Genomic DNA, 27,974 nt, shown 5'->3' on the forward strand with positions numbered 1-27,974 from the left:
TTTGTTCGCAGATCCTTGCAACAAAAAACATCGACAATTTTCGCGGTATTCTGGAGAAAACCAAAATGTGTGTGTTTCCCTATGATAACAAAGTCTTTCAATAATATCGCGAGAAAAGGACGCGTAAAGTTTAATCGAATCTCGATTGGGCTGGTTGTCATAGGAATGTGCATTCGGTGCAAATAGAGATCTCGGACGATCGAGAATCGCTGTTTGATTCGATTTGCTTTCCGCGATCGCTAACCACTGTAATTCGAGACGAACATCGGTATTTCGATGGGTGCTTTCGACCGATTCAAATATTCACCAAGCAATTTCATCGTGAAGCTAATTCCGTGCAAACGGATTCCGACGTGTATGTATACTGCTACGCGGGTAAACCGTCGTCGCAGAAACATACGTAGAGGTTGGCTTTGAGAAACTACCGTCGGATATGTGTATTTATGTGTGAAAATAGAAAGAGAGAATGAGAGAAAGAGAGAGAGAGAGAGAGAGAGAGAAGTGGGATATATGAGAAATTCGCGTGTCGTCGGATAATCAAGATGTACTTTGGACCAGTATTTTTAGTGGAAACGATTTATTGTTAGTCGCAACATCATGAGCTTTATGTTTATTTACTTACAATTAGATATTTTGTTGTACAGATCAAAAAAAGACTATAAAATTGTTATAAACGATAGTCTGTCTGATCGAGTTACGTTAGGAGGAAAAAAGGGGGAATAGAGCTCGAAGAATAATAATCGTAATTCTAGCACACTCGGGACTAGTTTCATTGCAGCGTTAACAACGCGAGACCCGTTTTACATTATTCAGTAGATCCAAGAACGTTCCAACGTTGCTCCGTCGCTGGCCGTCTTCGCTTCTTCAGCTTCGAGGATAAGTGTTCTTGGAGTTACGAGTATCGCAGGTATTATCATAGAGCTCGATCGACGACGGCACCGGTAGTTCTCGAGGTAAGGGCGGGGGGTGAGCAAATCGATCTCATCGAGGTAAATTATTATCGCGAGTGAAGGAGAAATAAAAGAGTAGACAGAAGAAATAAGGGTGGAGAGTGGAGGAGAGACACGCATACACGAGATTCCCTTAGTCTCTATGTACATTATACCTCCTACGAGTTTAAAACCTTGCCCTTATCGACGTTTACATCTCGAGATCTTGCGATTAATCATGGCGTAGACGACGCTATCAAATTTACCTGACTCTCCTCTTTTTCTCCTCTTTTTTCCTTTCATAAAAAAAAGAAAAGTTTGAGCGCCTCCGTAGGTAGGCGCGAACGTAGGAAAGGAAAGGACGAAGGAAGGAAAAAGGATTGAAAAGAGACCGAGCTGATGGAAAGGTCGGGGCAACGAGGGGTGACGAGGGGTGACCGACGGGCAACGTGGTAAACGCACGACCTCGCGCGGTAATTACACGATATACATTACCGTCTACCGTCGCTGCTTTAAACAAGTATATTTGTATGCGGGTGCATGTGCGTGTGCGTGCGTGTGTGCGCGCTAGTATACACGCATGAGTTATGGACGAGCGAATCATAATGATGATGACGAGGATTCTAGAAAGGAAGTGTAAACGGGAGAAAGAGAAAAGGAGAGAAGGAGAGCAAACGATGGTGGTTCGCTGCATGTTGCATTAATCTTCCTATAGCAGTAAAAAGTATAGAGAGGTCTCTCACATTTTTTTCAGCGAAATTATTATACCTAGGTACCGATGTCGTCAGACGCAACCTCTCAGCGAGCATTGCTCTCGAGCATGCTCGAATTTCTTCGCTCTATGGGATTTCTCTCAACTCCTTCACTCATAGTTATTATTCCTCAATTGTCGCTTCGCGAGCAACGCTTAAAATCCTTAGATACAAGTCCAAAGAGAAAACTTTATCCTATTCGTATTGATGCTTTGATTCACTTACAAAAAAAATGTACTTTTCCTTTCCGTCTAATTATCATGTAATATAAAGCCACATAAAATTAGTACAAAGTTATTAGAAGAAGAAAAAGGAAAGTTACTGGAGGAAGACAATAGTTTCGATTAAAAATGAAATTTCCTATATCGTTTCCAATTATAGTCACGCTAATTCTTTTGCTTATCAGTGAGCGTCAAATGGTATAAAAAAAAAAAAAAAGAAGAAGAAAGTAATCCTCATCGAATGAAACAATAAAAACGATAATGCCGACGATGAGAAGTACAATGGTTAAGGAGTAAGGACGGAACGGCACTGTCGGATAATGGGAAGATCATTATTTTCGCGAATAAAGTCGTCGTCGTCGTCGTCGTCGTCGTCGTCGTCGTCGTCTTCTTGGTCGTCGTCAACGTAGTCGTAACCGTAGTAGTCGCCTCGTCGTCTTTGCCTAAGCGCGCCTTAATTAACATCTGCCCCAATTAAAATGGCTCTACGAAGGTCTCCGTCGGTTGACTCTCTCGGTACTCTCTCGGTACTCTCTTAGTTCTCTCTATCTATCTGTCTCTTTTTTCGTCCCTCTTTTACTCTTTCTCACACACACGACTCTCCCCACATACACACACATACACGCACACTTTGTTTCAGTCGTTTTCCTCAGCCCTCTGCATCGTTCGTTTAGCCCTTTCTACTTTTCCTTCCTCGTCAACAATCGCTCCGTAACAGTGACCCGATTGTTCCCTGAAAAGACACGATAGTGACGTTTCCAGACTGAAAAAATGACTACAATGAAGATGGTCACGTAAGCAGGCACCGCGATGGCAGTCACAGGGGAAAATGCAACGACTCACAGCGTACATAGAAGCCGTGAACCGTTTAAAAACCCTAAGAGAAAATAAACATATTTCTCGTCCACCGTTGCCTAGAAACACGGACGAAAATCTTTCGATATTATTTTTGTAAAGGCGAAACGCGAACGCACAACGCCGTCTCGAAATCGTTAAACTCGCTGGAATGGACATGGGAATTTCTCGTTCTCGGAGGAAGCTCGTTTTCCGCGTTATTTTCTACAGATCCATTAACGATAATGGAAAAAGGATCCTCCCGTGATATTGTATACGATTTTTTCTTTCTTTCGCACTCTTTAATCTTTCCCTCTTTATTATTCTCTACGTTTTTCGCAAAGAAAGAAGTCACTTCTTGGACCAAAGTGTATATAGTAGGTATCATTTATTCGAGAGCTAATAACGTAGAATTATAAAATCTATCTTCCAGAGGGCAAATTTTAGTTGGAAGGAGAAAGAGATTTAGAAGGAATTTGAAAGAAGGGAAATAAGAGCGACTTATCACCTCTTCTTTTATTTCTCACGTCGCGACCGCAATATACAGTATATTCCAAGTACAATAAACGTATCTCGCTTGTATATCTAATGTGTAAACGTATAACTTACATTTATAGGAATAACGATATCTATGTGCACGCAGATATATAGAGTAGAGACACATAAGCTCGCTCACGGAGAAACGCATGTTCCACGGAGAACCATACATTATATCGCCTAATAATTCCAGCAACGGTGCGCGTTTACGCGTATGCTTTCTCTTATCGTACCTTATTATCGGAAAATAAAATGAGATCTTTAAAAGCGATATCAAAGTATTATCTTCTCTTTTTGTAACCACGAAGAAAATTTTGTAGTATTCGCGAATATAGCATTCGTAAATGCTCTCTCTCTCTCTCTTTATTCGAGTATTTCATATTTTTCACTCTCTTTGCTTTTGAACAAACACTCGTCCGACTATCACTATTTGCAATTACTAATTACCTAAGCGAAATTCGATGGTAAAGTAGCGTTCGATGTGACGGCCGTTTAAAGAGACGTTGGTTATCAGCAACGAATGATAAATTTGCCAATGAACAGTGTAAAGGCTCAAAAGGAGCAGGTAGAAGTTATTTTAAAGCAGAGAATATTCAACCTTTAAGCAATTTACGAAAGGAAAAGGAAGGACTGTTTCTTCGTAGATCTAAAGTACTTAAATGCTTTTTTTTTTTATCCTATTTTATTCTCCTTGCCCTCCTTTCCCGTTGATTTCATCTCTCGAAAATTTCTCCCAGAAATGTACTCCTTTTCCTTTTCTTTTTTCGATGCTTCGATTTGTCAAAGGTATTAATTGTAAAAGCGATAACGTCCTCGCTCTTCCTTTTGCGCATGATAAACGACATCGATATGACTTGCTCACGAATGCCGCACGTTTCACGAAAAAACGTGCTTATTTTATCTGTTTTCATATAGATTCGTACAAATGAACATTCCGGGGAATAGCGGGTTAAAGGGTTAAGCGGAAATAAAGGGGAAAGAGATGGCAGAGGAAGGAAATTAGGCGGATAAAGAGAGAGAGAGAGAGAGAGAGAGAGAGAAAGAGGAGAGAGAGACGAAGAGAAAAGAAGGGCGGACACGAGAAGCGCATCAAAACTTTCATTTTTCCACGCGTTATCCAATTATCTCGAGTATTCACGTAGTACTCGTAACGTCCTTAATTATTCGTCCCGGAAGAGGAGTATCCTGTCATCGTTCCGTGAAAAATTTCTACCGACGAGCCAATGCAATGCGACTGACGTCGTAAAATATTATCAAATATATATACGTATTATATATATACACGTTTACCGTGAGCGATTTCAACAATTCTTCGGACATTTTCCTAAAGAGCGTATTTAATTTGGTATGTATGTATATAGGGGGAACACGTTAAGGGAAGTCGCGCGTGTGCGATAACATTACTTTAAAAGAATAACGAGCATATGGCGTGAGCGAATTCACGGTGAAAAATGATTTAACTAACGCATCGCGATAAGTGTAGCAGCTCGTAATGCCAGGGAAAAATTGGTCGGATCGTTTAGCGATATTATAAAATAATAACGGGCCACCGTTCATCGTTCCTCGTTACAAGGCGAATTTGTCGTTCAAAGATAAATGTTCGCAAGGAGAGCACGCTTCGCACAACTAAGTCTCTCCCTTAGTTTCTCTCTGTCCACCATCAAAATTCCGCTCGTACGAACGTACATATATGGAACAGTAAAAATATAGGAAAACGTTTCCGGCATTCACAGCTATGTTACCAATCGAGAGAAGACGTTTTTCTCCTGCGAGCGAAAGAATTTTCAACGAGTTGGGAAAGAAAGATAGAGAGAGATAGAGAGAGAGAGAGAGAGAGAGAGAGAGAGGAAAAAAGAGAAGAAATTGCAAGTAGATTCCACTCCGACGGCAGAGACGAGACAGGAAGCAGTCTGATGCACTTCTTGCAGCTGCGCACGACGTTTACGCTCCTATTCCGGAAAACGTTTTTCTTTTTTACCCTTACCTTTCTTTCTCTCTCTCTCTCTCTCTCCATCTTGTAACTTCACCTACGTACACGCACTCGAGAAACCCTCGAAATAAATGTCGCGTTTCGAGCGTGTTTGAAAGAACGTTTACGCAGCCCCGGGAAAACGATAAAGCGCAACGTTGTGGGAATATCTTATTTTCTTATCGTGAAGATAAAGACGAGTGGACCGCGCGCGTTCAGAGGACCAACTCTATTTATTTATTTATTTTCTCTTTTAATATAAGATACTTCCAACGGAGTTGTTTTTTCTATTTTTGACACACATTTCAAATATAGAAATAGACAAATTTTGGATAAGAATGATATATTACCACTCGTACCTCGAAGTATTCCGAATTTTTTTTTCGTAATGGTGTACGTCTTCGTTCCGATAAAGTGTCTTTTTTTAAATATAAATTATCGAACTTTTTGTAAATCATCCTTAGCTACCAAAGCGTAAGGCGTTAGAGAATTCTTCTCGCGAAGAGAAGGCAATTAACGAACAAGCTCAAGAGACGAGAAGTTTTGCTCGTCGTTCGATATACAAAGCATGAAAACACTGGGACAAGCTGCAAGTCCAAGATCGGAAGAGTGTAGTTCGCAAAGTGTAATGAGGAAAATCACGAAACAAATAAGTTTGAAGAAGTTTGGTAACCTTGACCCCGTATTATGTCGGCTAATGGTATATTTGAAAAGCTTGCGTAAAATTTCCCTTCTTAGTATCGCGTATCGTATCGATAACACATTGATAACGCATAGGCAAGTAGATATTATAAAGTAGATTCGAAAAAATGAACGACTAGGAACGACGAATGAAGCTAATTAATGTTGCAATTAATATAGATCAAAGATCTCTCTCGACTGTATCTTTCCTTCTCTTCCTTTTTTCTTTCTTCTTTGATCGTAAAACACGTAAAAGCGAGCTAAGTAAAATAAAAAAATTTACCAAACTTCTACGTACGTAACTCTAAGAAAGATTTCATGAGAGGAAAAAAGCAAGGGTGTGCGATAAATCTTAGATGGCGGAAGGAAAATGGTGTAAGTTGTATAGAAGAGCAAACCGTCTGATCACCGAGGAGAAAAGTTATGCAATTTAGCAAACGTTGGCACGAGACCATCGTCCCTCCTTTTTCGCCTCCAGCACCGACTCAATCCTCCTATTTTCCCGCATCTTCAGAGGGTTTTCTTCGGCTGAGAATTCTAGGTCGAAGGGCAAACGGTATCGTTCGATAAAGGTTAATTTGTTCGGATGAAGGATCGAAAATATCCCGGATAGGATGAGGACGAAAGCGTAGCAGTCTTCTTTGAAAATTGAAAGTGTTTCTCCTCTCATTATTCAATTTTCTCGATATAAAGTTTAACTTACTATTTTATCGCATCTTTGAGGCACATCGCAGCCTCCACTCGTTGATCCCTCTCCTTTACCATCTTCGACGACCGACGCTGCTAATTAATTTTGTATCGTGTTTTAGCGGTAGAAGCGAAAACTCGAATTTTCCAATTTTCAAAGAAAAGCCACGAGCTCAACATCGCGCGGAGAAGTTGGCTGATTTTATCGGAGGTTAAGCCTTTGCAAAGTTATTCGATACGCCAACCATATTGAACTAGCTCTTTTATTGAGTCAACAAGGAACCGATTGAATAATCGATGGCTTCAACAAAATTAGATGAAAAATTTGATAAGATGAAACCCTATCGCGAATCTTTATCACATATATTTTAACAAGACAAACTAAGATTTTTTTCCAGGAAAAAATGGATGCAAGCATAAAAGATACGAATTCAGCGAGAAAATGTGGAACCTTTGCGCAAGAATTAGCATTTTCGGCGGAAATTTTCTCAAACGAAGTCGATTCTTCGACGAGACGTTGCAAAGGATGCAAATATCTAAAGAATCTGAGAGAAAAATGAGAAAAAAGAAAGTCGTTCGTTCGTTCGCAAGTTCGTCTGAAAAGTGTAAAGTAGGTACTCCGTGCAGAGGAATCGTCGAGCAAGATAAAGTTAACACTATAAGAACCCGTCAAATTGGACCCAAGAGATACGTCTCCGCAGAAGAGGATGCGCGCGGAAATGAGAATCGTAAGGAACATGAAAGTTTGAAAAAGCATCGTGGAAGAAGCATCACCGTTCTCTTTATCGTCATTTTCTCTTTGTAAGTATTATCAAAGATTCGTCACATGGAAAATATTCGACTTTTCGTCGTACAAGAAACGAGTAAACTTTTAATTTTACATAAAACGTTCGCAAGAAGGCTCTCGAACGAAGTACGTATAATTTATATTAATATAAAATCAGTGAATATCAAAAAGAAGTGACATATTTAATAATTATTGTCCGAGCAATAGCAAAAACGAAAGATTTTTATTTCCGCCTTTCTTTGGAAAGAGTAATCGTTATCGGTGGTATCGTTATGCTTGCGATGTCCATATTAAAGTTCGCAGACACGTTGAGAACAAAAAATAAAAAAAAAAGATAAATAAGCTTATAGAATGATCGAGTAAATGGCAGCTTGCGATGATACGTGCATAATATTCTCTTCTACTTATGTAGAAGTATGTACGTCGAGTGCAATATGCGTCGACACTCGATATAATAACGTTCATAAATACGTTTTATCACGCTACCTTATACCAATTTTGTTTTATATCGAAGCGCGTGATCGCATAATGCATCCGTCCGTTTTCTCTCGTAATTCATCTCGATCGTCGATGCGTCAAACTATTATTCTAAAGATATTTATCGATTAAAATTAAATTCTGAAATTTGACTCGTTATTGAAGAAAGAGCTACGACGAAAGGAAATATCGTAAAGGTAAAGAAGAATATATAGGTTTACTTGGAGCAAAGTTCAAACGCGTTGACTCGCTAAAATTATTTATAAACAAATGTCTCAGGTAAACTCGAGAAAACGCGAATACATCGCTGCCGAGCTAGTAATTAACCGCACACAGTATATAATAATATTACGATCTGCCGTCGAGTAAGAGCATATCTATTTTATCTATTCATTTTTTTGTTAGCGATAAGGAAATACTCGAGAACCTTGCTCGTAACGAGGCAAGTATTAGAAAAGCGACGTCGTTTGTACCAGCCGGTTATCTCATTCGGAATTTGGGCGAGCGTAAAAGCTAAAAACGAATCAAAAGTTTGAAATAAAAAGAAAATAGCTGAAGGATATAGGATCGGTAGTAGAAAATTGCTAAGACTGGCTGCGAATAAACAAAGATAGAAAATAGATGGAATCTGAGAATGTAAGCGTTAAAGAGTGCCGGAGCATCGAAGAGTAGAAGAAGAGTAGAAGAAGAGTAGAAGAAGAGGAAGAAAGAAAAGAAGTTGGGAGGAAAGAGGGATTGGTTCGAGGGTAGTAGTAGAGAAGGTGCGAGGAACGCCACGGGGAAGGAGATGAGAAGGAATCGGAGAAGAAGAAGAAGACGAAGAAGAAGATGGTGGGGGGATTGGTGGAGAGGGCGGGGGGAGGAGGCTGAGTGATCGGCGGAGTAAAGAGAGTGAGGACGCCTGCGCGGAATCCCCGGGCGGGCGCGGGCAGTGCCACCGGAGGCCCGGCGGTTTCAGAGCTTCGCCCGGGACGACGAACCGCAGACGACCTGTACGCAAAACTCGGCCGTGCGTTATCCGGAGGCTACGCTGCCCTCCGAAAGTGTCACTAGAATATAATCCAGGAGGACAAACAAAAATAGAAAAGGCTTCCTTAGAGAGATCTTCATTTACGTACTGTCATTTACCTACTGTCATTTACATACTGTCATTTACGTACTGTCATTTACGTACGACAAACGATACTTTCATTTTCTCGCGTCGATTATTAACAACGGCAACGGCAACAACTAATCTTCCTTACCCTACATAACATAATATGTGATATAGTGTCGTTGTAAAGGTGCTAACCGAATAAACTACAGACTTTTACGAGTTGGGAAAAGGAGGGAGGGGGAGAGAAAGAATATTGCGAGGTGTCGCTGCTTGTGGAGGTGTGTAGTGGGAAGAGGAAAAGGTGGAAGAAAGACATGAACGACGTCTGGTAGCGACACCGACTGCGGAGGAAGAACTCGATGAGATGACGAAGGATTAGGAGAAACCGAGAGAAAGATAGAGCCATTGAACGCGCGCGCGACCAATAAAGAAGGAAAGAGAGCAAGAGAGAGAGAGAGAGAGAGAGCGATACAAATAGGAGGCTGGAGAGTGGCGTGGTGCACCAGGACGGTGTGGTGCGCGCTGTGAGATGTCAGTTGACCATCGGTTGAAGACATCCACGTTGTCGTCGTCGTCGTCGCCGTCATCGTCGTCGTCGTCGTCTTCGTCGTTGTCGTCGTCATCATGAGGAGATCCTCTTACGTCAACTATTACGTCCTGTGCCTCGTCTGTTGGATTCTTTTGGGTATTACCGGTAAGATTAGAGAGAAAAAAAACAAAGAATCGTAAAAGAGGGCTGTGGACATATGGGTGAGGATGAGTCAAACAAGGATGACCCCGTTCCATCGTAAATCATGCGAACGCAAAGAGGACAAAACACTACGATCTTTGGATTTATGTGACCAAGGTAGAAAAGAGGGAGAGAGAGAGAGAGAGAGAGAGAGAGAGAGAGAAAGAGAGAGAGAGAGAAAGAGAGGGATGGGGTGGGAAGGGGGGAGAGGGTGAAGTCGGTGCTCGGGTGGTGGATCGATCGGATTTTCGGGTGTAGCTGTGTTGTTGTCTCTGTCCGCGTCGCGTGCATACGTTCTCGTGCTCTTCTCACACGCGTGTCTATTTTTGATCCTTCAGTCACGACCGTTGCGCTTCATTTATCTCCGATCTCTTTGTTCTTCGCCTCGGTTTCGTTTCAAGTGCTACTTCAGACAACGAGATTCTCCTGGCAGTTGCGATCGATGATCCTTTTCAAAACTAAAGGAAGAAAAGGAGTATCGGGAAATATCGAAAAGACCAGGAGAGAGAACTAGGGACGAGAGAACGCGAGGAAGCTTGGCCCCGGACCAGGTTCACAATTGTATCTAGCGCCACCCTTGTTTGTCGCGCCGCGGCATTGTAAGCCGCCCTCCTCCTCCTGCCCCTCTTCTTCGCGCCCACCCTTACACTCTCTAGCTTTCCTTTTCTCTTCCTTCTTATTTTCCACTTCTTCCACTTCTTTTTCTCCGCGATCCGTCCTCCATTTCTCCCTTTCTCTCTCTCCCTCTCTCTCCCTCTCATTCTCTCGTCTCCCGTCGGGTCACCGTGTCGACGAGATGATTCCATCGTCGGGGGCGGAGAGCGAGGGAGACTCCTTTTTTCTCTATCTCGTGACGTCGTTCACGAGCGCGTATATCGATTCCAGCACGTTCTCGCTGCATTAAACCCGATACAGCTGGATTTATCAGTTATTTTTCGACCTCGCGACCCATCATGGCTTTTCACTTCAATCTTTAAAAATCAATCCGGATATTATTTTTCCATCTCGTTCGATGCAATTTATAAGTATATACGCCTTTACTCTCAACTCTCTCAAAAACGCGAACTTTCGACGGAAATCGATGTCTTTGACCTTATCGCTTTTTTCAATAATAGTAATAATAATAATTGTACAAAAAATGTCTATATATCTATCCATTCGTCCTTGGCTGCATCGATCGCGATGCAGTCGGACTCGGGGATTTTCTTTTTTGACGCGTATTTCGATATTGTGATACATCGCTATGACACTCGTGTCATCTAAAGATTACACAAAGATTCTTGCACTTTTATGCACGCTCGGTCCAACATCGAGGAAAGTCTTTTTAATTAAACAACCCTGCTCGATGCTTTCGTACTTGTACGATAACAATGTTCTTGTTTTTTTTTCTTTTTATCTTTTTATTATTATACAATATCGAATGGTTCGTCGGTCGATCTTTCGATGTCGTTCAATCTTATATACGATTAACGATGATTCAGGATACTCGGTTATTCCGGACGGCGGAAATACGCGTCAATGGAACTGACACAGTGATTTTTCAATTCTGATCTACAATAGAGTGTATGCTTGGAAGAGTTTCATTCTTCCGCATATAATAGATAGGAAGCGATTTGAGTAGAAAAGATCTATTCATTGAGTCAACTCGGAAGTATCCGATAGCCACATTTCTTTTCTGACTTAGAATTTATTTCGAGATATAAATTATCATTATTAGATCCATATCGTACGAGTACATTGTAAACGATTGAACTAACTCTTCAAATCGAATAATCTTATGTTAGTGATTCTAATTCGTGTATCCATTTTGTTTCTCTAGAGAATACTTAACAACATTTGCAAACCGAGTTTGTTTTCCACGATAATGATAATATAGAATAACAAGAAACCCTAATTAGAGTGATCGAATGATTCTCGATAAAGGTCATTTCGTAAAGTCTTTAACATATTCGAATTACGTATTCAAAAGCAATTCGATCCACTTGAGAGGATTATTCTATCATCGAGTTAATGGAATAAAACGAGTTCGAGCAGCGGCACGATGCGCCGCAACAGCCGATTATGCTTCACGGTGATTAGCCGAGCGAGCTTTTCCTCCGAGCTTTGGTGCGCGCGCGTACCCTCGCCTCTCTTTTCCATCCTCCTCTTTTCCCTCTCGCCCTCGCGCCCCTTCATTACCTTTCCTGTCCCTTTCTACATTCTGCTAAGCCTTCGATGCTGTCGTGGTAACGACGTATGCCTGCCTGACTCTATGAAAAATCAGTTCGAAGAACGTGCCGACCGGAGGACTCGCGTGTTCGCTGGCTCCTTATCGCGCGAACCCTCATGCTAATTCCAGGAATACGAAATCCCTTTCGAGAATATGCCGGATCAGCGCGGCGCACACCTTCCTTTATTTCCTTTTCTCGTCCGATGGAAAAATTCCATTTTTCATTCGGAACTAAGATCCCACCGGTGCGATTGCTCGGCGTAACGAAGAAAAGCTTAACACGGTGGCGACGTATCAACGTTTATTACCTATGGCCTGTATGATCGCGTTAAATTGATAAATGATCCGTGACTTACTGCAACGCGTTGCTTCGTGACGAGGGTACACCGGCACTACCTTCCTCCTCCTTCATCCCTCCCATCGCTCGTTCGAGTTTTTCCTTATTTTGCGACTTTTTATCGATTCGAAACTATCTACCGAGATAAAGAGTAAATAAGTCAGGGTAGACAAATTGTTCTCCTCTTGATTCGCGTTAGATAACATAGAAAAAGTTACGTCAAATATTTCGCAGAAACTAAAAGTACCTAAGTACTTTTGTTCCTGTGTTTAGATCCCAAGAATATTGTTGGTGTACGGAGTTAGAAAGAGAAAAAGGATCGTCGCAAAGAAACGATAACATAAATCGGGAATCAACGCGATTCGAGGAAACTATCCGAAATCTAGATTTATGTAGCGGCTTCGAGTTACGTGACAACGTCGTAAAGTTGCACGAGCAACGTGCGTATGTGTCATTCTAATAAAGCGAAAAGGAGGACGCAACCTCTCGGTGACCCAAGTCGACTTTCTACGACCCGACTCGACTCATCGTCTCCAGGGAAATATACGTTACAACGAATCTTCCTTTCCTTTCTTTTACACAATCCACTACTATGCCCTATTTCGTACTCGATTTCTCCCTCATGGATCTGATTGGGGGGAGAAAAAAAGGAATGCTTTTATGCGAATCCTCTTTTTTCGACATATTAACGTAATGATGACAAATCATGAGCGACTTTGATTTCCTGAATGATGAGAATGAAGGAAAGCTAAGTCGCCGCTATCTTCCCGCTGGAAAATTAGTTTCGAATCGTCCTTTTCTCTCCTACCCTCTATCATCTTTTTCTAGTGTCCCCTTCGTCTGGAAAGGGAGGAGGACCGATTTCTCTCCCCTCGCTGGTAGCACATTTCTTCCTCAGGGTCCCTCGTTCGGAGCATTTACGACAATCTTGACGAGAGAAAAAGAGAGAGAGAGAGAGAGAGAGAGAGAGAGAGAAAGAGAGAGTCATGCCTCGGAGGGCTGAAATGAAAAATGTGTCTCAGTAAGTAACGGTGTGTATATAGGACCGCTATTTGTGTGTGGCCCCTTTTTTCTTGCGGATAGGCAAATTATTTCGATGGGGTGGCAGCAAAAGAGAAAAAAAAAGAGAGAAAGAGAGAAGAGAATCACGAAGAGGCGCGTGCGCGCCTCTGCGTAGATTTTACATCCCTCAGGATCTTTTGTACCGAATCGAGTATTCTGCAAAGCAGCTGTCTCCTCCGCGTTCGATGCGCATATCCCTGGTATATTTCTACGTCACCCTCCAAAGATTTTTACTCGATGACAAAAACGCATTAAGAAATACTATTAAAACGTGTTTTAGTTTTTATTACGATCAAAATTAATACGTGTTTATTATAGTAACTATCTCGCGTTTATCGAAATGCAATATAACGTTAATAATAATAATTTACAGTAGAAGAGTATGCACTCGTAGTTTTCAACTCGTGGTAAAATGTCGAAGGATAAAAAAAAAATCTGATAATCGATTAATTGGTGGTTAATGGTGTCCTTCGTAGGAATCGATGCGTTCGGTAATCGGTTACCCTGAGAGATTTTTTTCTACTTTCGAATAGTCGGACGCGATTGTCATCGACGTACACCCTGATGTATTTACCTTTTTTTTTTTTTTTCATCGTCTTATACCCTTACCCCTTTCCTTCTCCCCCATCGATCCATTCTTGAGGCTTTCCACGAGAAATTACGCGTATTTGTGTCAAGCATTTACGTCGTCACACACGGACCATCTAGGATCGGCCCTTTCGAGCAGGCTGCCTCGTCCGCTCCGGAAGAATAATGACGCCCAATCATATCGGTAGACTTTCCTCCGCGCTGCCACCGATGCGCACACAAAGACCCAACTTTCGACTACTCGCTACGCTAACGAGACCCAGTTCCGAGTATTCCAGCAAACTGGATCGTTATCGTTCCCATTTTTTTCTCCTTCTCTCGTCCTCTTTTTATTCAGAAAACTTCGATAGGTCGATTGGATATTAAACGCTACGCGAAACTAAAAGTGGAATTCGTCGATATTTTTACTTTTATTTTAACCATGTTCCGTTTTTATCGTAAAATGCAAAATTGGAGCAAAAATATAACGTACCATGTTATAGTCATCTTCGTAATAGCCATCTCGGATAGCGTTGAAAAATGTCGATAAGAGCCTATGCACATCGTAGGATGTACTTGGGCATGATATAGGAGTAAAATAATCGTAAATCGATCTCGTCTATCGAGAGGAAGGAAGGAAGGAAGGAAGGAAGTTATATAGGAAATGATATGATAGTGCGTGCCTTGCTCATGCTACAACTATATCAGAAAACAAGATATTCAAGGTCGTTGGAACGAAGCCCATGCGATTCCTCGAGGCGAAGGCTGCTGATCTGCCTTTGAGTTCCTCGGATCAAGATCCCCTGGATTAGTATCAATTTCCCTAAGGTAGCTGAACGGCTTGCTAGGATCCTAATAGGATTTATTTCGCAAAGTATTCTTACCTGAGTTACGCTTAGACGATGGAAACGCGAGACTGCTCTTTCTCTCTCCCTCTCTTACTTTCCCATTTGAAAGGTGAGGCGTGCAAGAACATCGAGAAACGCAAAAGAAAGATCCCCGGTAAAAGATGCTAGGACGCGCTCGCGCAAAAGTCATTTGAATATGAGGAAAAATGATTTAGGCTTTATATACTGCACTTTTTATTCGAAGAAACGTACCCTCGGGCAGAGGACAAACCCTTTATATTTTTGTTCCCTCGGAAAGGATAACAAAGGAAGCCGTAATTCTAGCTTTGTTCTTTTTAATCCCTTCCTAATGCAGAGATCGTAGCGTGTTCCAGTTAATGGCGATGAAGGTGGCTACGTCGACACGTAGCACAGACATTTTCGTGTATACTTTTAAACACGTATACACGTCGTCAGCCTGCTGTTCTACCCTCGTTGCGCTTCATATAATTATAGTCGAAGCTTTCGCGCTCTTTGTTCCAACGACGAATCATCAAGAGCCCTTTGCGTTCGCGTTATTATACTGTGGTCAGGTTACCTTTTCGTATCTCTCCTTTGCGGTTTTTGTCGGCTAGCTGGCGCGTTAACTGCTCACAGTCTTGCCAAAGAGAAGTCGATTCGAAATGAATCCATACAAGGGTCTGTCTACTTAAAGGGAAAGACGTAAACGACGTCAAAGTAGACGTGGGTTATTTACACGTACACACATACGTTCTACCCATTTACGTCTCGGTTTAGAGATCTAGTCTAACATAAATTTTACTAATGAGAAAATCGATATTCAATGTTTCAGGTGTGAGCACCAGATCGCATTCCTTGGTGAAGAGGTTCGACGGGATTTACACGGGTCCGTATTTCGACTCTAACTCACCGACGAACATAACGGCGCAACTAGGTACTCATGCGTACCTACCGTGCAAAGTACGACAGCTCGGTAACAAATCGGTAGGTCGACGTTCACTATTTTCATTTCCTTCTTTTCTTCTTTCTTTCTTTTAACCTTGACTTCCCTCCGACTCTAGCGTCATTTGCGTCGTCTCGAAACGGCTTCGTGTGCTCGTTGAGAGTCTACCACTTATCGATCCATTTTCAACCTTCGAACGACCACCGATCTTTTTCTCGCTCGTCAGCTTCGAGCACACGCGGAACGTCGCACGAAAGCTTTTCCCTTGAGACTCCTTATCGAAAATTCCTCTGGAAACTTGCATGTACTTGCTGTACGTGCGCGTTCGTACGCCGAAATCTTTCCCTTTTTCTAGAATTTTTTTAATTCTAAAAAGATTTTTTTCTTATGAATATGCGAACGACGATTACACGCTTTTTTCTTTTCCTTTTTCTTTCTTTTCTTTCAAGGTGTAACAACGTGGAATAGTAACGAACCAACGGGAATCATTTTTTTCTTTTTCCTGTGGATTCTTATCGCGCGTAAACATGCGACACGCAACGACGACTCAAAAAGCTTCGACCTTGCTTTGATTTTTCGCGATGTTCAAAGCTAAAAATACTCTCTTCAGCTCACGCTACTGGCCGACTTAAAGGCCAACTTAAAGGTCACAAGTAGTCTACAATGTGACAAAGCTTGACGATGTAACGTTCCACGCCTAAACGAGTAATACTTTTATATATTATATAAATTTCGAACGATTGTCACGGAAGCGATTAACTGGGTTCGTAACCTCGTATCATATTTTAAAATAAAAGTAAGGACAAAGTATCGCTAAAACGTCATCAGAGGAATGGAGTTCGAAAGGAAGTTTCGCGTATCCTCGATCGAACGAGTAGAAAATGAAAATATAATATCTTAGTAGGAAATTGACGATCCTACTCTCCCTTTCTTTGTTCATTGAGCCAAATATTTGTCGAGTTGATGATACAATTATTTTTGAAGATAAAATGCAGTATAGAGGAAGACGACAACGGAACGGGGGTTGAAAGACGATAAAAGTTTATCGCGTCGAGAATAGAACGTCGCGTTGCTTCTCCCGTATCTCTCGTGAGAAAACTTTAGATTTGCTAGGTTCGTTGTGAAAAGTAGGAAAAGAAAGAAAGAAAAAGAGTACTGTACAACGACGACAAAGCGTACGACGACAAAGCGTACGACGACACGCGACTTTCGTATAATCGTCTTGGAAAACCTACTCAAAGGGATTTAAGGACCTTTCCGCGATACTAACGGATATGCTTATCGGTCGAGAAATTAAATGCTTCTTCCCTTTGTGCTTTCTATACATATAGGTAGCCGTTATTTAAGTATGTATGTATGTACGACGGGTCCGAGTTATCGTAGTACGTGGACTCGCTTAAATATCCGGTCGATGGACGATACATTAAGATATGGAAAGGCTCGAAGAGGGTTCAGAGAGAAAGATCGATCGCGGTCACCTAACGACGAGCTTTCCTTCTTATCCCCTCCCTCCCTCTCCCCCGCTTATATTTATACGCTACCTTCTCTTCCCCATGCTTTCTCGTACCACCTCTTCGGAATAAATATATGAGCCAAGAGGTTACCGGGATGATTTGTGATCGTGACTGGCGAAGCGGAAACTTCCTTCGTTTCGACGAATTTCCTTTCTACTGCTCGAACAGAGTATTTCCTGACGGGGTAGAAAACGGGGTAGAAAACGGGGACGATAATAACGAGTCTTGTCTTATTTTAATCGAGCCACGAGTTTATCTTTGAAATTTTATTTATCTATGATAGGGAAAAAAGCGATTATTTTCTACACCGTTCCGCAAGAAATTGATCTTCTTATATTTTTTTTTATTCGATTTTATCTGTAGATAGATATAAAAATACAGGGATGATATATAATAGAATAATTAATAATGGATAAATTAATAAGGTCTCGTGGATCAGGAGAAGAGACTCGCACATACTCTCCGTGGATAGGACCATGTTCATCCCCGACGAAAGGTTCCAGGCGATCTTCGCGGACGCGTCGGACACTTGGACGTTGCAGGTGAAGTACGTCCAGGCACGGGACGAAGGGGAGTACGAGTGCCAAATCTCGACGGATCCGAAGAAGAGTCACATTATCAAGCTCAACATCGTCGGTGAGCCTTGCCAAGAGGGAACCCTCTTAGAAAGAGCCGCACCTCTTGTTTTTTTCTTATTCCTTTAAAGCGCGATTTTTTGTTTTCTCTTACGAGCGAGTTTAATGATTAAGCGAACGAAAGTAAAGCGTTCGCTTAGCGACGGTACACTTTCGCTTTTGCTCACTTTCGTTGGATGAAAAGTTTGCCGAGTCGATTGGTTGGTTAGACGAACGTTAAACTTTTGAACTCTCGAGAATAACTCGCGATAACGATCATAAATTAAAATAGAAAATGAAAAAATTGTGATATAACTGGGTTAATGGGGAGGAGGTTGAAATACGTTCGGTGCCTTCTTGTAATTTTAGTGCCAAAGATTGAGATCCTCGGAGACCGGGACATGTACGTAAAAACTGGAAGCACGGTCTCAATACGTTGCATGATAAAACAATCTCTCGAGGGGCCGTTCTACGTCTTCTGGTATCACGAAGGCGATCGCGTTCTCAATTATCAGCTGGGAAAAATCGATATCCAGACTAAGAGGATCGATCACGATACGGTTAGCAGTCTCGTGATCCACAACGCCAGGCGGGAGGACTCTGGAAATTATACCTGCAGTCCGAGTAATTTGGATAGTGCCAGCGTGCAACTTCATGTTTTGAACGGTAAGTCGAGAGGAAGACACTCGTTCTATCTTCTTGCTTCTCTCTTAGAAGAAATTTTACCAAGTACAAGTGTTTACTTTCAGGAGAACATCCTGCCGCGATCCAAAGAGGAATCAGCTCGGCTTGTGGCGGTTGTCATACACTTTGGTGGTTTGCAGGAGTGGTAACGCTCTATTCGAGTCACGGAAGTCGGCACTACGTCCTTGTTCTTCTGGCCGTCATGGTCCTTTACTCGAAAAATCCATCTTACTTCACGCCGGAACGATAATCAGGATCATCGGGAAGGACCAAGCACGAACGAGAGCGAGCGAGCGAGCGAGCTAGCGAGCGTGCGCACGAGAATCGATTATCTTCGGCCATGAAACGCTGTGAAACTTCTCTAAACGGGATTTCTCAAGAAAAGAAGGAAAGAAAGAGAAAGGAACAAACATTTCCATCGATCATTCGATATCATGAAGAAGAAGAAGAAGAAGAAGCTTGAAAAGCGTTAAAGCTAGAATATCGTGATAAGAATTCAAAGGAAAGAGCAGGGTCGAGGGAGAATCGAGAACTTCTGTATGGACGCGTGAAAGAAAGAGAGAGAGAGAGAGAGAGAGAGAGAGAAAGAAAAGAATAGGACGAGAGTCGACGAGCTCTCGAAGAAAAACGATCATCGTTTCTAAATCGTCGCTGAAGACTGACCGCTCACTTTATTTTGCAAGCGAGCCGAAAGGATAATCGGAGAGTAGGAGATAGTAATAATTGTTGATCGTTCGTTCGAGTGACGGATTCGTTCGGAGAATAATGGTCTAATAGAAAAAAAAAAGACAAAAAAGATAAAGAAATGGGAAAAATACAATAAACAATCTTGGTATCTTGATATTGCATATTTGAAGCACAGTCTTATCAATCGTTTATCAGCAATATCAAGATCCAAAATTCTTCCCGCGGGATGAAATTCTAAAATTATTAGAGATGCATTTCGTCTATCGAGACAGTATGATCCGGCCGTTAGTATCTTAGGAATTAGATAACTCGTGACGATTTTTCGTTGGATTCGCGCGAGTTTTCCTGGCAGGTCGTCACCTCTCACGACCTTGCCAACTTGTATACAAGGACGTATTACGCGAGGATCGTGACTCATTTCGTTATTTTAATAAACAACGGAACGGAGAACGTACAGAACCACCATCTATTTTAAAAGGAAACGAAAATGAATAAAAAAAAAATCAAAAATTGGCAACGAAAAATTATATATTTGTGAAGCGAGCCGATAAGCACAACGATCGTTATTTTCTTTGCTTTAGACACTATCTTTATCACGATCTTCTCGTTTTCGTGCTCCCATCTTTATAGAGAAAGTTTAAAGAAATAAAAATAAAAAAAGTAAAGTATAAAGATCTCGATAACGAGATGCCCCCCGATAATCGATGATCGCGCGTCACTAGAACGATCGTGGAAGTCCTGTCGAGGTTATTGAAGGGTATCGTAATTTCTGTTCATTACCGACTAGATGAAGTTACCGAGTCGGTGGTAGTTAATTATGGAAGGATCACGAGAAAGAGTGCGAAAGAATGAAAGAAAATGAGAGCGAGAGAGAGAGAGAGAGAGTTAGATAGAGAATGAATTGAGGTAAAAAAAACTTCGTCCGCGCCACTCGAAAGAATTGAAACTTGTTCGATGAAACTTATGAAGATGATGCGATTAATTATATTTCCATAACAATCGATTAGCGAAGCGTGTCTATACTCGACGTCCATACCGTTTTCATTCCAGGATCGTAACGAGAGATCGTACCGCCCCCTTGTGCTCGATTTTCTTTTTTCATTTCTTTTTTTTTATCCGTATGTATAATCGAACCGAGGAAATCCTTCCTTCATCTTCGATGATGGATTAGACCTAACGCCAAAAACACCGCGAGATCATTTTTTTTTTTATGCGAGAGAGAAAATCGATTTATCTATACGAAGACGACAAGCTCCTCCAATTAACCAAAAAGAAAAGTGTTCATATCAAATGTCGATGTCGACCCTCCATATCAGATCTTCCTCCGAGATCGTCTTCGTGATCTACGTTCGAAAGTTCGCGACGTTTAATTAAAGACATTTCGATAATTAAATCTTTCTCGTTAGAAAAAGAAAAAGAAAAAAAAGTTTCTTTTGAAAAAGAATCGCATTAAATTATTTTTTTGTCATCCTCGGTCGATTCAATTTGTTGGGAGAACATTAGCGTGCGAGGCAAAAGATAAAAAAAGCAAAAGAAATGAAATACGATCCTCTCGTATCGATCCACGAGAATGTTATAGTCGGTAAAAAAGCGCATTGAGTATAAACACGAAACATCGAAGCGTGCCGTGTAACCGTGCGTGCGTGGGTGCGTGCGTGCGTGCGTACGTACGTACGAGCGACTCGTAATATAAAAAATATCAAATCTCTCGTTATTCGTCTTGTTTTAGAAAATTTTATTATTTAACCACCGAATACGTTCGTTGATAGAATGAGAAGAGAAAAAAAAATGGTTTTCATTCACGATCAGCACGGACGGTTACACGCAATGACAAGGACGGATATACAGCTTTTTGAGAAGGGCTCTCTTTCTATCGATTTGAGCCCTTTCGTGAGTTTGCTTTAATTCTCGCGAGTATTAGAGAAAAAAAAAAGAGTAATGTTTTTTATAATATTATATAAATAAATGAATATATATATATAGGTATATATATACAAACGGAGCAGATTAATATATATATGTATATGTATATGTATATGTGTACGCGCGCAGATACGTTGCACAATGGTGTTGAGTATTGAACAAGTTTCAGCTCGTCGAGTAAACGAGAGGCGACATCCAACGGAAAGTTACGATCCCTTCGACGGAGAAAGGGCATCGTCGTGAAAGTGTCACGAAAAGATCGTACGGTGTCGGCTGATGTATTTAGTAGCACGTAATGAAAGAAAAAGCGATGAAATATAATATATCTAGTATGAGAAAGTAAAAGAAAGAAAGAAAGAGAGAGAGAGAGAGAGAGAAAGAGAGAGAGAGAGAGAGAGAGAGAGAGAGAAGAAGAGAAATAGTAAGAAAAAGACGAACGACACGTTTAGAATATCTACGATTCATGTGATTGTAAATACATAGTACATAAATAACGTAACGTTAACTAACGATATGCCGTACGTGTTACACTAAAGAAACAAAAAAAGATAAATAACGTTACTGTGTAATTTTTCGGATCGTAAACGCATTGGAATGGGTCTGGCCGCCTGTGCTAACCGGTTTGATGTAATCGCATAAAAGAAAGGGAAGATAACAATATAAGAGTGAAAGAGAGAGAGAGAGAGAGAGAAATTTCCCGTAAAAACAATAGCGATCTAATCCCTTCCTAAAATCGCAAAACAATAGTAAAACTCATGAGAATTTGGAGTCCATTCTCGTGAATTTTCTTTTCTTCCACAAATCGCACTCAGTGCGGGTAATCGATCTCTCGGTGATGATGCGTAATTACTCGCAAAAATGAGACAAGAAAATTGGCTCCGTGCGCGTGGTTGCGAAAGAGGGAGAGAGAGAGGGAGAGAAATAGAAAGAAAGGGCAAGAACGATAGGGATGCGTTTATCCTCAATCGGATAAAAAGGGTCCGAGGATAGCACGGGCCGGCCACACGCGACTAGATGTAACACTAATTAACGCCTAGCGTAAGATTTAAACGGATATAAATGAAGATATATTGTCTGATATAATAAAAAGTGCACGTGCGCGAGTGCCTCTGCGAGTGTGTGTAAGTACTTGCGTGCTTGGATGATGAATGTTTTGCGTTGGGAGGAATAAAAAGGAAACAAAAAAAAAACAGGAAAACGTGTGAGGAGAATGAGCGTGCGTTCGTTGAATGTGTAAACGAGCGGTTAAAAGATAGAAAAGGAGAGAGTTAGAGAGGAAGCGACAGAGAAGGGTGGATAGAGAGAGGTTGAGGGCGTGGTGGAGGAGGAGGAGGAAAGGAGGGTGGGAGGGAGGTAAAAGTTCGTTGGACTACGCGACAAGGCGTTGGTCGAATGACGCATTTTCGAATAAAAAGGGGCGACTAGGGACGACTTCTTGTATCTTGTTTTCCTTCTTCCCGCGCCTCGCGAGGCCACTCTTCGTCGACTTTGGTGATAAAAGAAGTAAAGAGGAGGGAGGTGATGGCAACAGTAACGGCACCTCGAGGCCACAATTAAAACACGCGAGCTTCGTTTCACGTTTTTCACTCAGCCTCCCCACGCTGGGTGGAAGAAGGAAATTTGCAACGTGCTCGTCCTCGTCGCTCCTTTGTTAACGATCAAGAAGAAGGGAGGAAAATGTATGATGCGTGCGAGAGAGAGAGAGGTAAAGAGGAAGAAAAAGACGAGTTGACATGAAATGAGGTGGTACGGTGAAGAGGAGAAATAAATAGACACACATTTACGCATACACGATACACGCATACATGTAAACATAAACACGAATACACGTCGTCTAGGGTACATAAACTATAACGTCGTAGGCAGCATTGAATTTTTGTACCAACTTCTATTGTAGCTCTTAAGTGTCGCGAATTCTTATGTTCTCGTACGACGACGGTGAGGCCACCGGCGTTCGTTGGTTTTTCGGTTTTCTCGATTAAACCAATGCGGGCTACGGACTCGGAGAAGGCAGAGGGTGGATACGTTTCTTCATCGATCGAGATTAATTGATCATTTTTACAAATATCATCATCCTTCCTATTGACGTTCGAAAAATTCGGGACTCTACTTTTCTCCGATCGATCGATAGATTTGTTTCGAGAAAGATCGATCGATTAAGAAACGTTGAAAAAGCGCCGATCCGCGCCCCTTGGTTCAACCACGTCGATTCCCGAGAGTCGCGGTACGAATTTCGAGAGAGAGAGAGAGAGAGAGAGAGAGTGAGAGAATGGTAGGGAGAGAGGAAAAGAGAGCAATTTAATTCGAGCGACGCTTGACCGTCCTAAAAGTTCGTCGATGTGCTCTTACGCGTCTATAGTCGTGTTTAAATTTTTGTGATAGCATTAACGAGTCGAATCAGCGCGAAAGATTCGATCGTGATGGTTGAACGGTTGGGATGAAAATTGATTGGTGGCCCGGAACGATTAAAAAAAAAAAAAAGAATAAAAAAGAGAGAAAGATAAAAAGGGCAAGAAAAAATAACGAAAGCAGCTTTTGGCTGAGAACTTGGCCTTCTGAAAACTGGGTTGTCGAGTAAAGATTTTAACGCTGAATTTAGGAAATTGAGTCTACGCTCTGCTCCGACGCTAGGCCATTTTTTCCTGTCCATGTGAACAAAATTCAAAGTCCGCGTGCGAATTATACAATTTTTCTCTTTACAATCTTTCGTGATGAAAATAAGAAATTTTTCGCCGCGAGAACTTCGACGTTGATTCGACCGTAAAGAATATGTTTTACGATCCAATGAAGGATCGTTTAATGGTAATAGAGCTCTTTCCTTTGCGCGTGTAGCCTGATCGCTGAATCGAAAGTACTTTTAGCTGCTAAGAATCGGATGGAAGATCAGACTCGTGGTACACACTTTCGTTGTCGATCGAAACCCTCGGGACGACGAAACGATTTTTCTTGCGTTTCTCGTTGAGGAAACGGAAGAAAAATTGGAAAGGATCGAAATTCCCGAACCACTTGGGAGAGTATCAAGAAATGAAAAAGGAAGAAATTTAAAAATGATCAACTCGGGAATTTCAATCTTAAATTATTTATCGAACGAGCGATTAATTATTTATCAAGAGTCCTCCGATATAACGATCGTCACGTTAACAATACGCGGCAAACACACGTAGCGAAGGGTCTAATTAATCGTTAATACGTCATATCTGCAAATTCGAACGTTCGACGAACAATACGGATGTAGAGAAATAATCTAAGAGCCGATATAAAAGAGTCAAGATCATACTTTGTCGAGCGAGCGAATAAGCGGATGTCGAATAAAAATTAAAGAAAAAAAATAAAAAAAAAGAGAGAAGAAACAAAGAAGAAAAATCCCTCGAAAAAAGCCTCGTCTCGTGGATTACAGTTCGTACACCTTACGCGCTTTATGGTTTAACGAGGAATAAACTTTAAAGGATCTACGAGATGATGCCGAGGACTGCGAAAAAGAGGACGAAAGGAGAGTGAGCGTGAAAGAACGGCGTGAAAGTCGGGAGTGCCTGGCGGAATGACTGAGCGAGAGAAATAATAAAGGGAAAAAAAAAGAAAAAAAAGAAATCAATGTTAAAACCGATCATCATTATCAATTCGCAAGTTTAAAAGAAGAAAAAAAAAGAAAAAAAACTGGTCTTCGTTATCCGCCATTTTTACACTCATAAGTTTAAATCTAATTTTGTGCAGGTGTGGACGGTAAGCTCCTAGGGTATCGCACCCTTTAATCATCTTTGAGTTTTATTCTGTACTTCGACACCCAGACGAAACTTTCTACATTTTTTTTTAACTTTAATCTATATAACTAAAAAATAATCTGGGTATCAACGAAGGACAGTTCGTTAGGTCGAAGAAATGAAGCCCTTGGAGCAAGCTCCACGTTGAGGTACACTATACATACCAGTTTGAACGTTTACGTTTTCGATTAATCGTGGCAAAAAGGGAAAAAAGAACTGCCCTGTTCTATGTGTGTAAGAACCATAAAGCTTAATGAAGAACATTATACTATGAACTTACGGGATACTAAATAAAAGTAAGCCAAACCGTTGAGAAACTTTACTTATTTATGATTTTTTGTCACGTTCTCTAGATCACCTTTGAAACTTTCTTCCTAAGAGTATATAGAACTTACATAGCTCTGGGACTTTGTTTTTGACTCAGCGTGTACGCGTAATAAATCGTTATCGTATTCAAATGTGCATTTATTGCTCCCATTTTGACGTCGCTATAAATAATCATTGGAATGGTAATACATCCAGTCTTCTTAACTAACTTTAAGTTGAATTTATTTTCGACGCTGTTGAGCCACAAATCCTCCTTCTCATGATGGCAGCACTGGTGCCACAGCACTCTTCATTCTGACTTTTTGTTCTTATCACGAGTTTTCATACACTTTAAAATAATTCTTTGAAATGAGATAATGTAAAATACGCTTATAAGTCTCAGGAAACCCATTATTGTTACTTGCGTTAATAGCTCCGAAATTGTAAAAGGAGACATTCCACAAGATATCGTACACAACATGAATCCATCAATACCAACAGTTGAAAAAAATTTGCCATTCTACAACAATCAAATAATATGAGAATCAAATCATCAGTAAGTAATTTATTTTTTATACTTAATTTTATTTTATTTTTCTTTACTTAATTTTACTTAAACTTACCAAGGCATCTTTAAATAATTGATCCGCAATTACATTGGGCTTAACTAAACCTGACGTTTGAGATATCAGTTTTGTTTCGAGTAACTTTGTTAGTTCTTCTGTAGCAAAACCAGGTGTATCGGTATCAGGAGGTAGACAGAGAGTCACTGAAATATTATACAGAGTAAGTTCCATAGATATACTCTCTGCCAATCCACGCAGTGCAAACTTGGAGCTACAATAAGCAGAAAAACCATAGATACCTATACAAAAAATAATATATTTAGCAATTTCCTTCTTTTCATGATAATAATAGCAACAAATTTAAGAATACTACCTAAAAGAGAAGCTTGAGAAGCCGTTAATACAATAATTCCATCTTTAGCAGTTTTCATACTTTGTACGACAGCTTTGATGCAATTATATGTACCGAAAAAATTCAGGTCCATAATTTTGCGTACATCAGAAGTGGATGTATCTTCAATTTTAGCGCAAATAGAAGAACCAGCACAATTTACTAGCATATATATGGGACCCATAGTCTTTTCCAGCTCCATAAATGCTTTTTGTATTTCTTCATAGTCCTGAGTTACATCAAGGGGTAAATATTCAACACGCTGGGTGTCTTTATTCTTACAAGCTTGCATTATTTCGTATTTAGCCTTTTCTAATTTTTCTACATCACGGGCTATGATAGTTACATGAGCTCCTTGTTTAGCAGCAGTAATTGCTGCAGATTTTCCAATTCCACTGGAACCACCAGTTATCTGAAAAATTATAATAGCGTTTTGATAATATAAACGGATAAGGTTATATTTTTAAAATACTCACCACAACATGTTTATTTTCTACACTTCTTACATAACCACGGTAAAAGAGTAACTTAATTATCAAACCACTAATTAACAAAACAAGTATGGCTATTATAAGATTAATTGACAATACCATTTTACATTAATGGATTATCATAATACATTTCACAATGCCGGTGACTTAAAGTCAGTACTTTTGTACTCTTGGGAAATAATTATAAGCTAGAAGAACTTATACGATTATCGCTTACAATTAACTGATGCATGATATTTTCATGAAAGATTTCCATAACTATGGATAATTCTAAAATACCAAATAATGACAGTTGCGTGTAACGGACGTGGTTAGAAACACAACCAGTTTGGACTAACCATTATTACCAACGGAGCTGTGAGTTCGATTTGCAAGCAAGTTTGCAAAATGACCACATTCAAATCATTCATTTATTACATGTTAAAATGTGTTCAATTCAAAGATATTTCATTGGGTTTCATATTAAATATTAAATCTTATCATTGTTAATTGTTAGTTCATTTATGTTGGAGGATACTGATAAGTGGCGCCATCTCGGAAGCTCTTCTTTCGTTAGCTACGTCGATAAAAAAGTTTCTTATCGATTATAAAGTAGGTATGGTATTAATTAAACAAGCGAGAATTTTACATATTATTATACTTTAATAAAAACTAATTTAGAGAAGGAGAGAGAGAGAGAGAGAGAGAGAGAGAGAGAGTGTCGTAAGGAGGCAATCATAATTAAAACTGATAAATGTTAGGGATGCGTAAATTGGAACTGACTCAGTTTCAACGAGAGTCGAAATATTTCTAATATTTTTGCTATAAAATAATTATCCTAGGGAGACTCAAGCGAAGATGAAATTTATTAAAAATATACATTTATTCGAGAATACTCGTTGTGATCTAGATGGACGATCGATTACTCGATTTTTAAAGTTTTTTTTTTTTAAATATTTATAGGGGCGTACGCGAGAGAATTTTATAGGATAAGTTATCAATTAGTCACTAGGAGTACGATAATAGTTTGGTGCGCGCGTAAGAGGATGAGAGACCGATGCGGAAAGGGTAGAAAGGAGGAGAGAGAGGGTGAGTACGTTCTACGTGCATTCACCCTCCGTTACCGTGGCGCAAACTCTCCCCGTCCTCCCCCCGCCGTTATCCTTCTTGCAAAAGGTCACGTACCACCGCCCTCTCGATCGTTCACCTCGTCCTAGGACTCGTGCTACCGGCAGGTTAAAGTGGAAGGTACGAATAACGCGTTGAATCCTTTCTCCGTACTTTAGTATCCTATTTATAATTTTCTTTCAAAGTATATCTTAAAGAATAATAATCGTATCATTGATATCATTTGTCAACGTTTAGATACATTTACTCGTATCTTTTTCAAATGAG

The 27,974-nt window shown here is 40.6% G+C and overlaps 2 protein-coding genes across 3 annotated transcripts; one reads left to right on the plus strand and one right to left on the minus strand.

The window, feature by feature from the left end:
* Window positions 1-8,822: 8,822 nt before the first annotated feature.
* Window positions 8,823-25,157, plus strand: LOC106785870 (neurotrimin-like). Of its 2 annotated transcripts, none has more exons than XM_014746670.1 (5): window positions 8,823-9,664; window positions 15,556-15,707; window positions 17,606-17,816; window positions 18,164-18,460; window positions 18,544-25,157. In XM_014746670.1, exons 1-5 carry the CDS (start codon window positions 9,595-9,597, stop codon window positions 18,726-18,728), a joined length of 915 nt encoding a protein of 304 aa, XP_014602156.1. In that variant the 5' UTR covers window positions 8,823-9,594; the 3' UTR covers window positions 18,729-25,157. The 2 variants fall into 2 exon arrangements, with proteins under 2 accessions (XP_014602156.1, XP_014602155.1); XM_014746669.1 differs by lacking the exon at window positions 8,823-9,664 and adding an exon at window positions 9,713-9,817.
* A 126-nt stretch (window positions 25,158-25,283) lies between these two features.
* Window positions 25,284-26,958, minus strand: LOC106785869 (3-ketodihydrosphingosine reductase). The gene is made up of 4 exons (XM_014746668.1): window positions 26,586-26,958; window positions 26,092-26,521; window positions 25,776-26,017; window positions 25,284-25,672 (listed from the first exon to the last, which is right to left on the minus strand). The coding sequence occupies exons 1-4, from the start codon at window positions 26,700-26,702 to the stop codon at window positions 25,463-25,465; spliced, it is 999 nt and encodes a 332-aa protein (XP_014602154.1). The 5' UTR covers window positions 26,703-26,958; the 3' UTR covers window positions 25,284-25,462.
* Between the last annotated feature and the right edge of the window lie 1,016 nt (window positions 26,959-27,974).

The sequence above is a fragment of the Polistes canadensis genome, unplaced genomic scaffold (assembly GCF_001313835.1).
Source record: "Polistes canadensis isolate GaletaPanama2010 unplaced genomic scaffold, ASM131383v1 scaffold_58, whole genome shotgun sequence".
Classification (NCBI taxonomy): Eukaryota; Metazoa; Arthropoda; class Insecta; order Hymenoptera; family Vespidae; genus Polistes; species Polistes canadensis.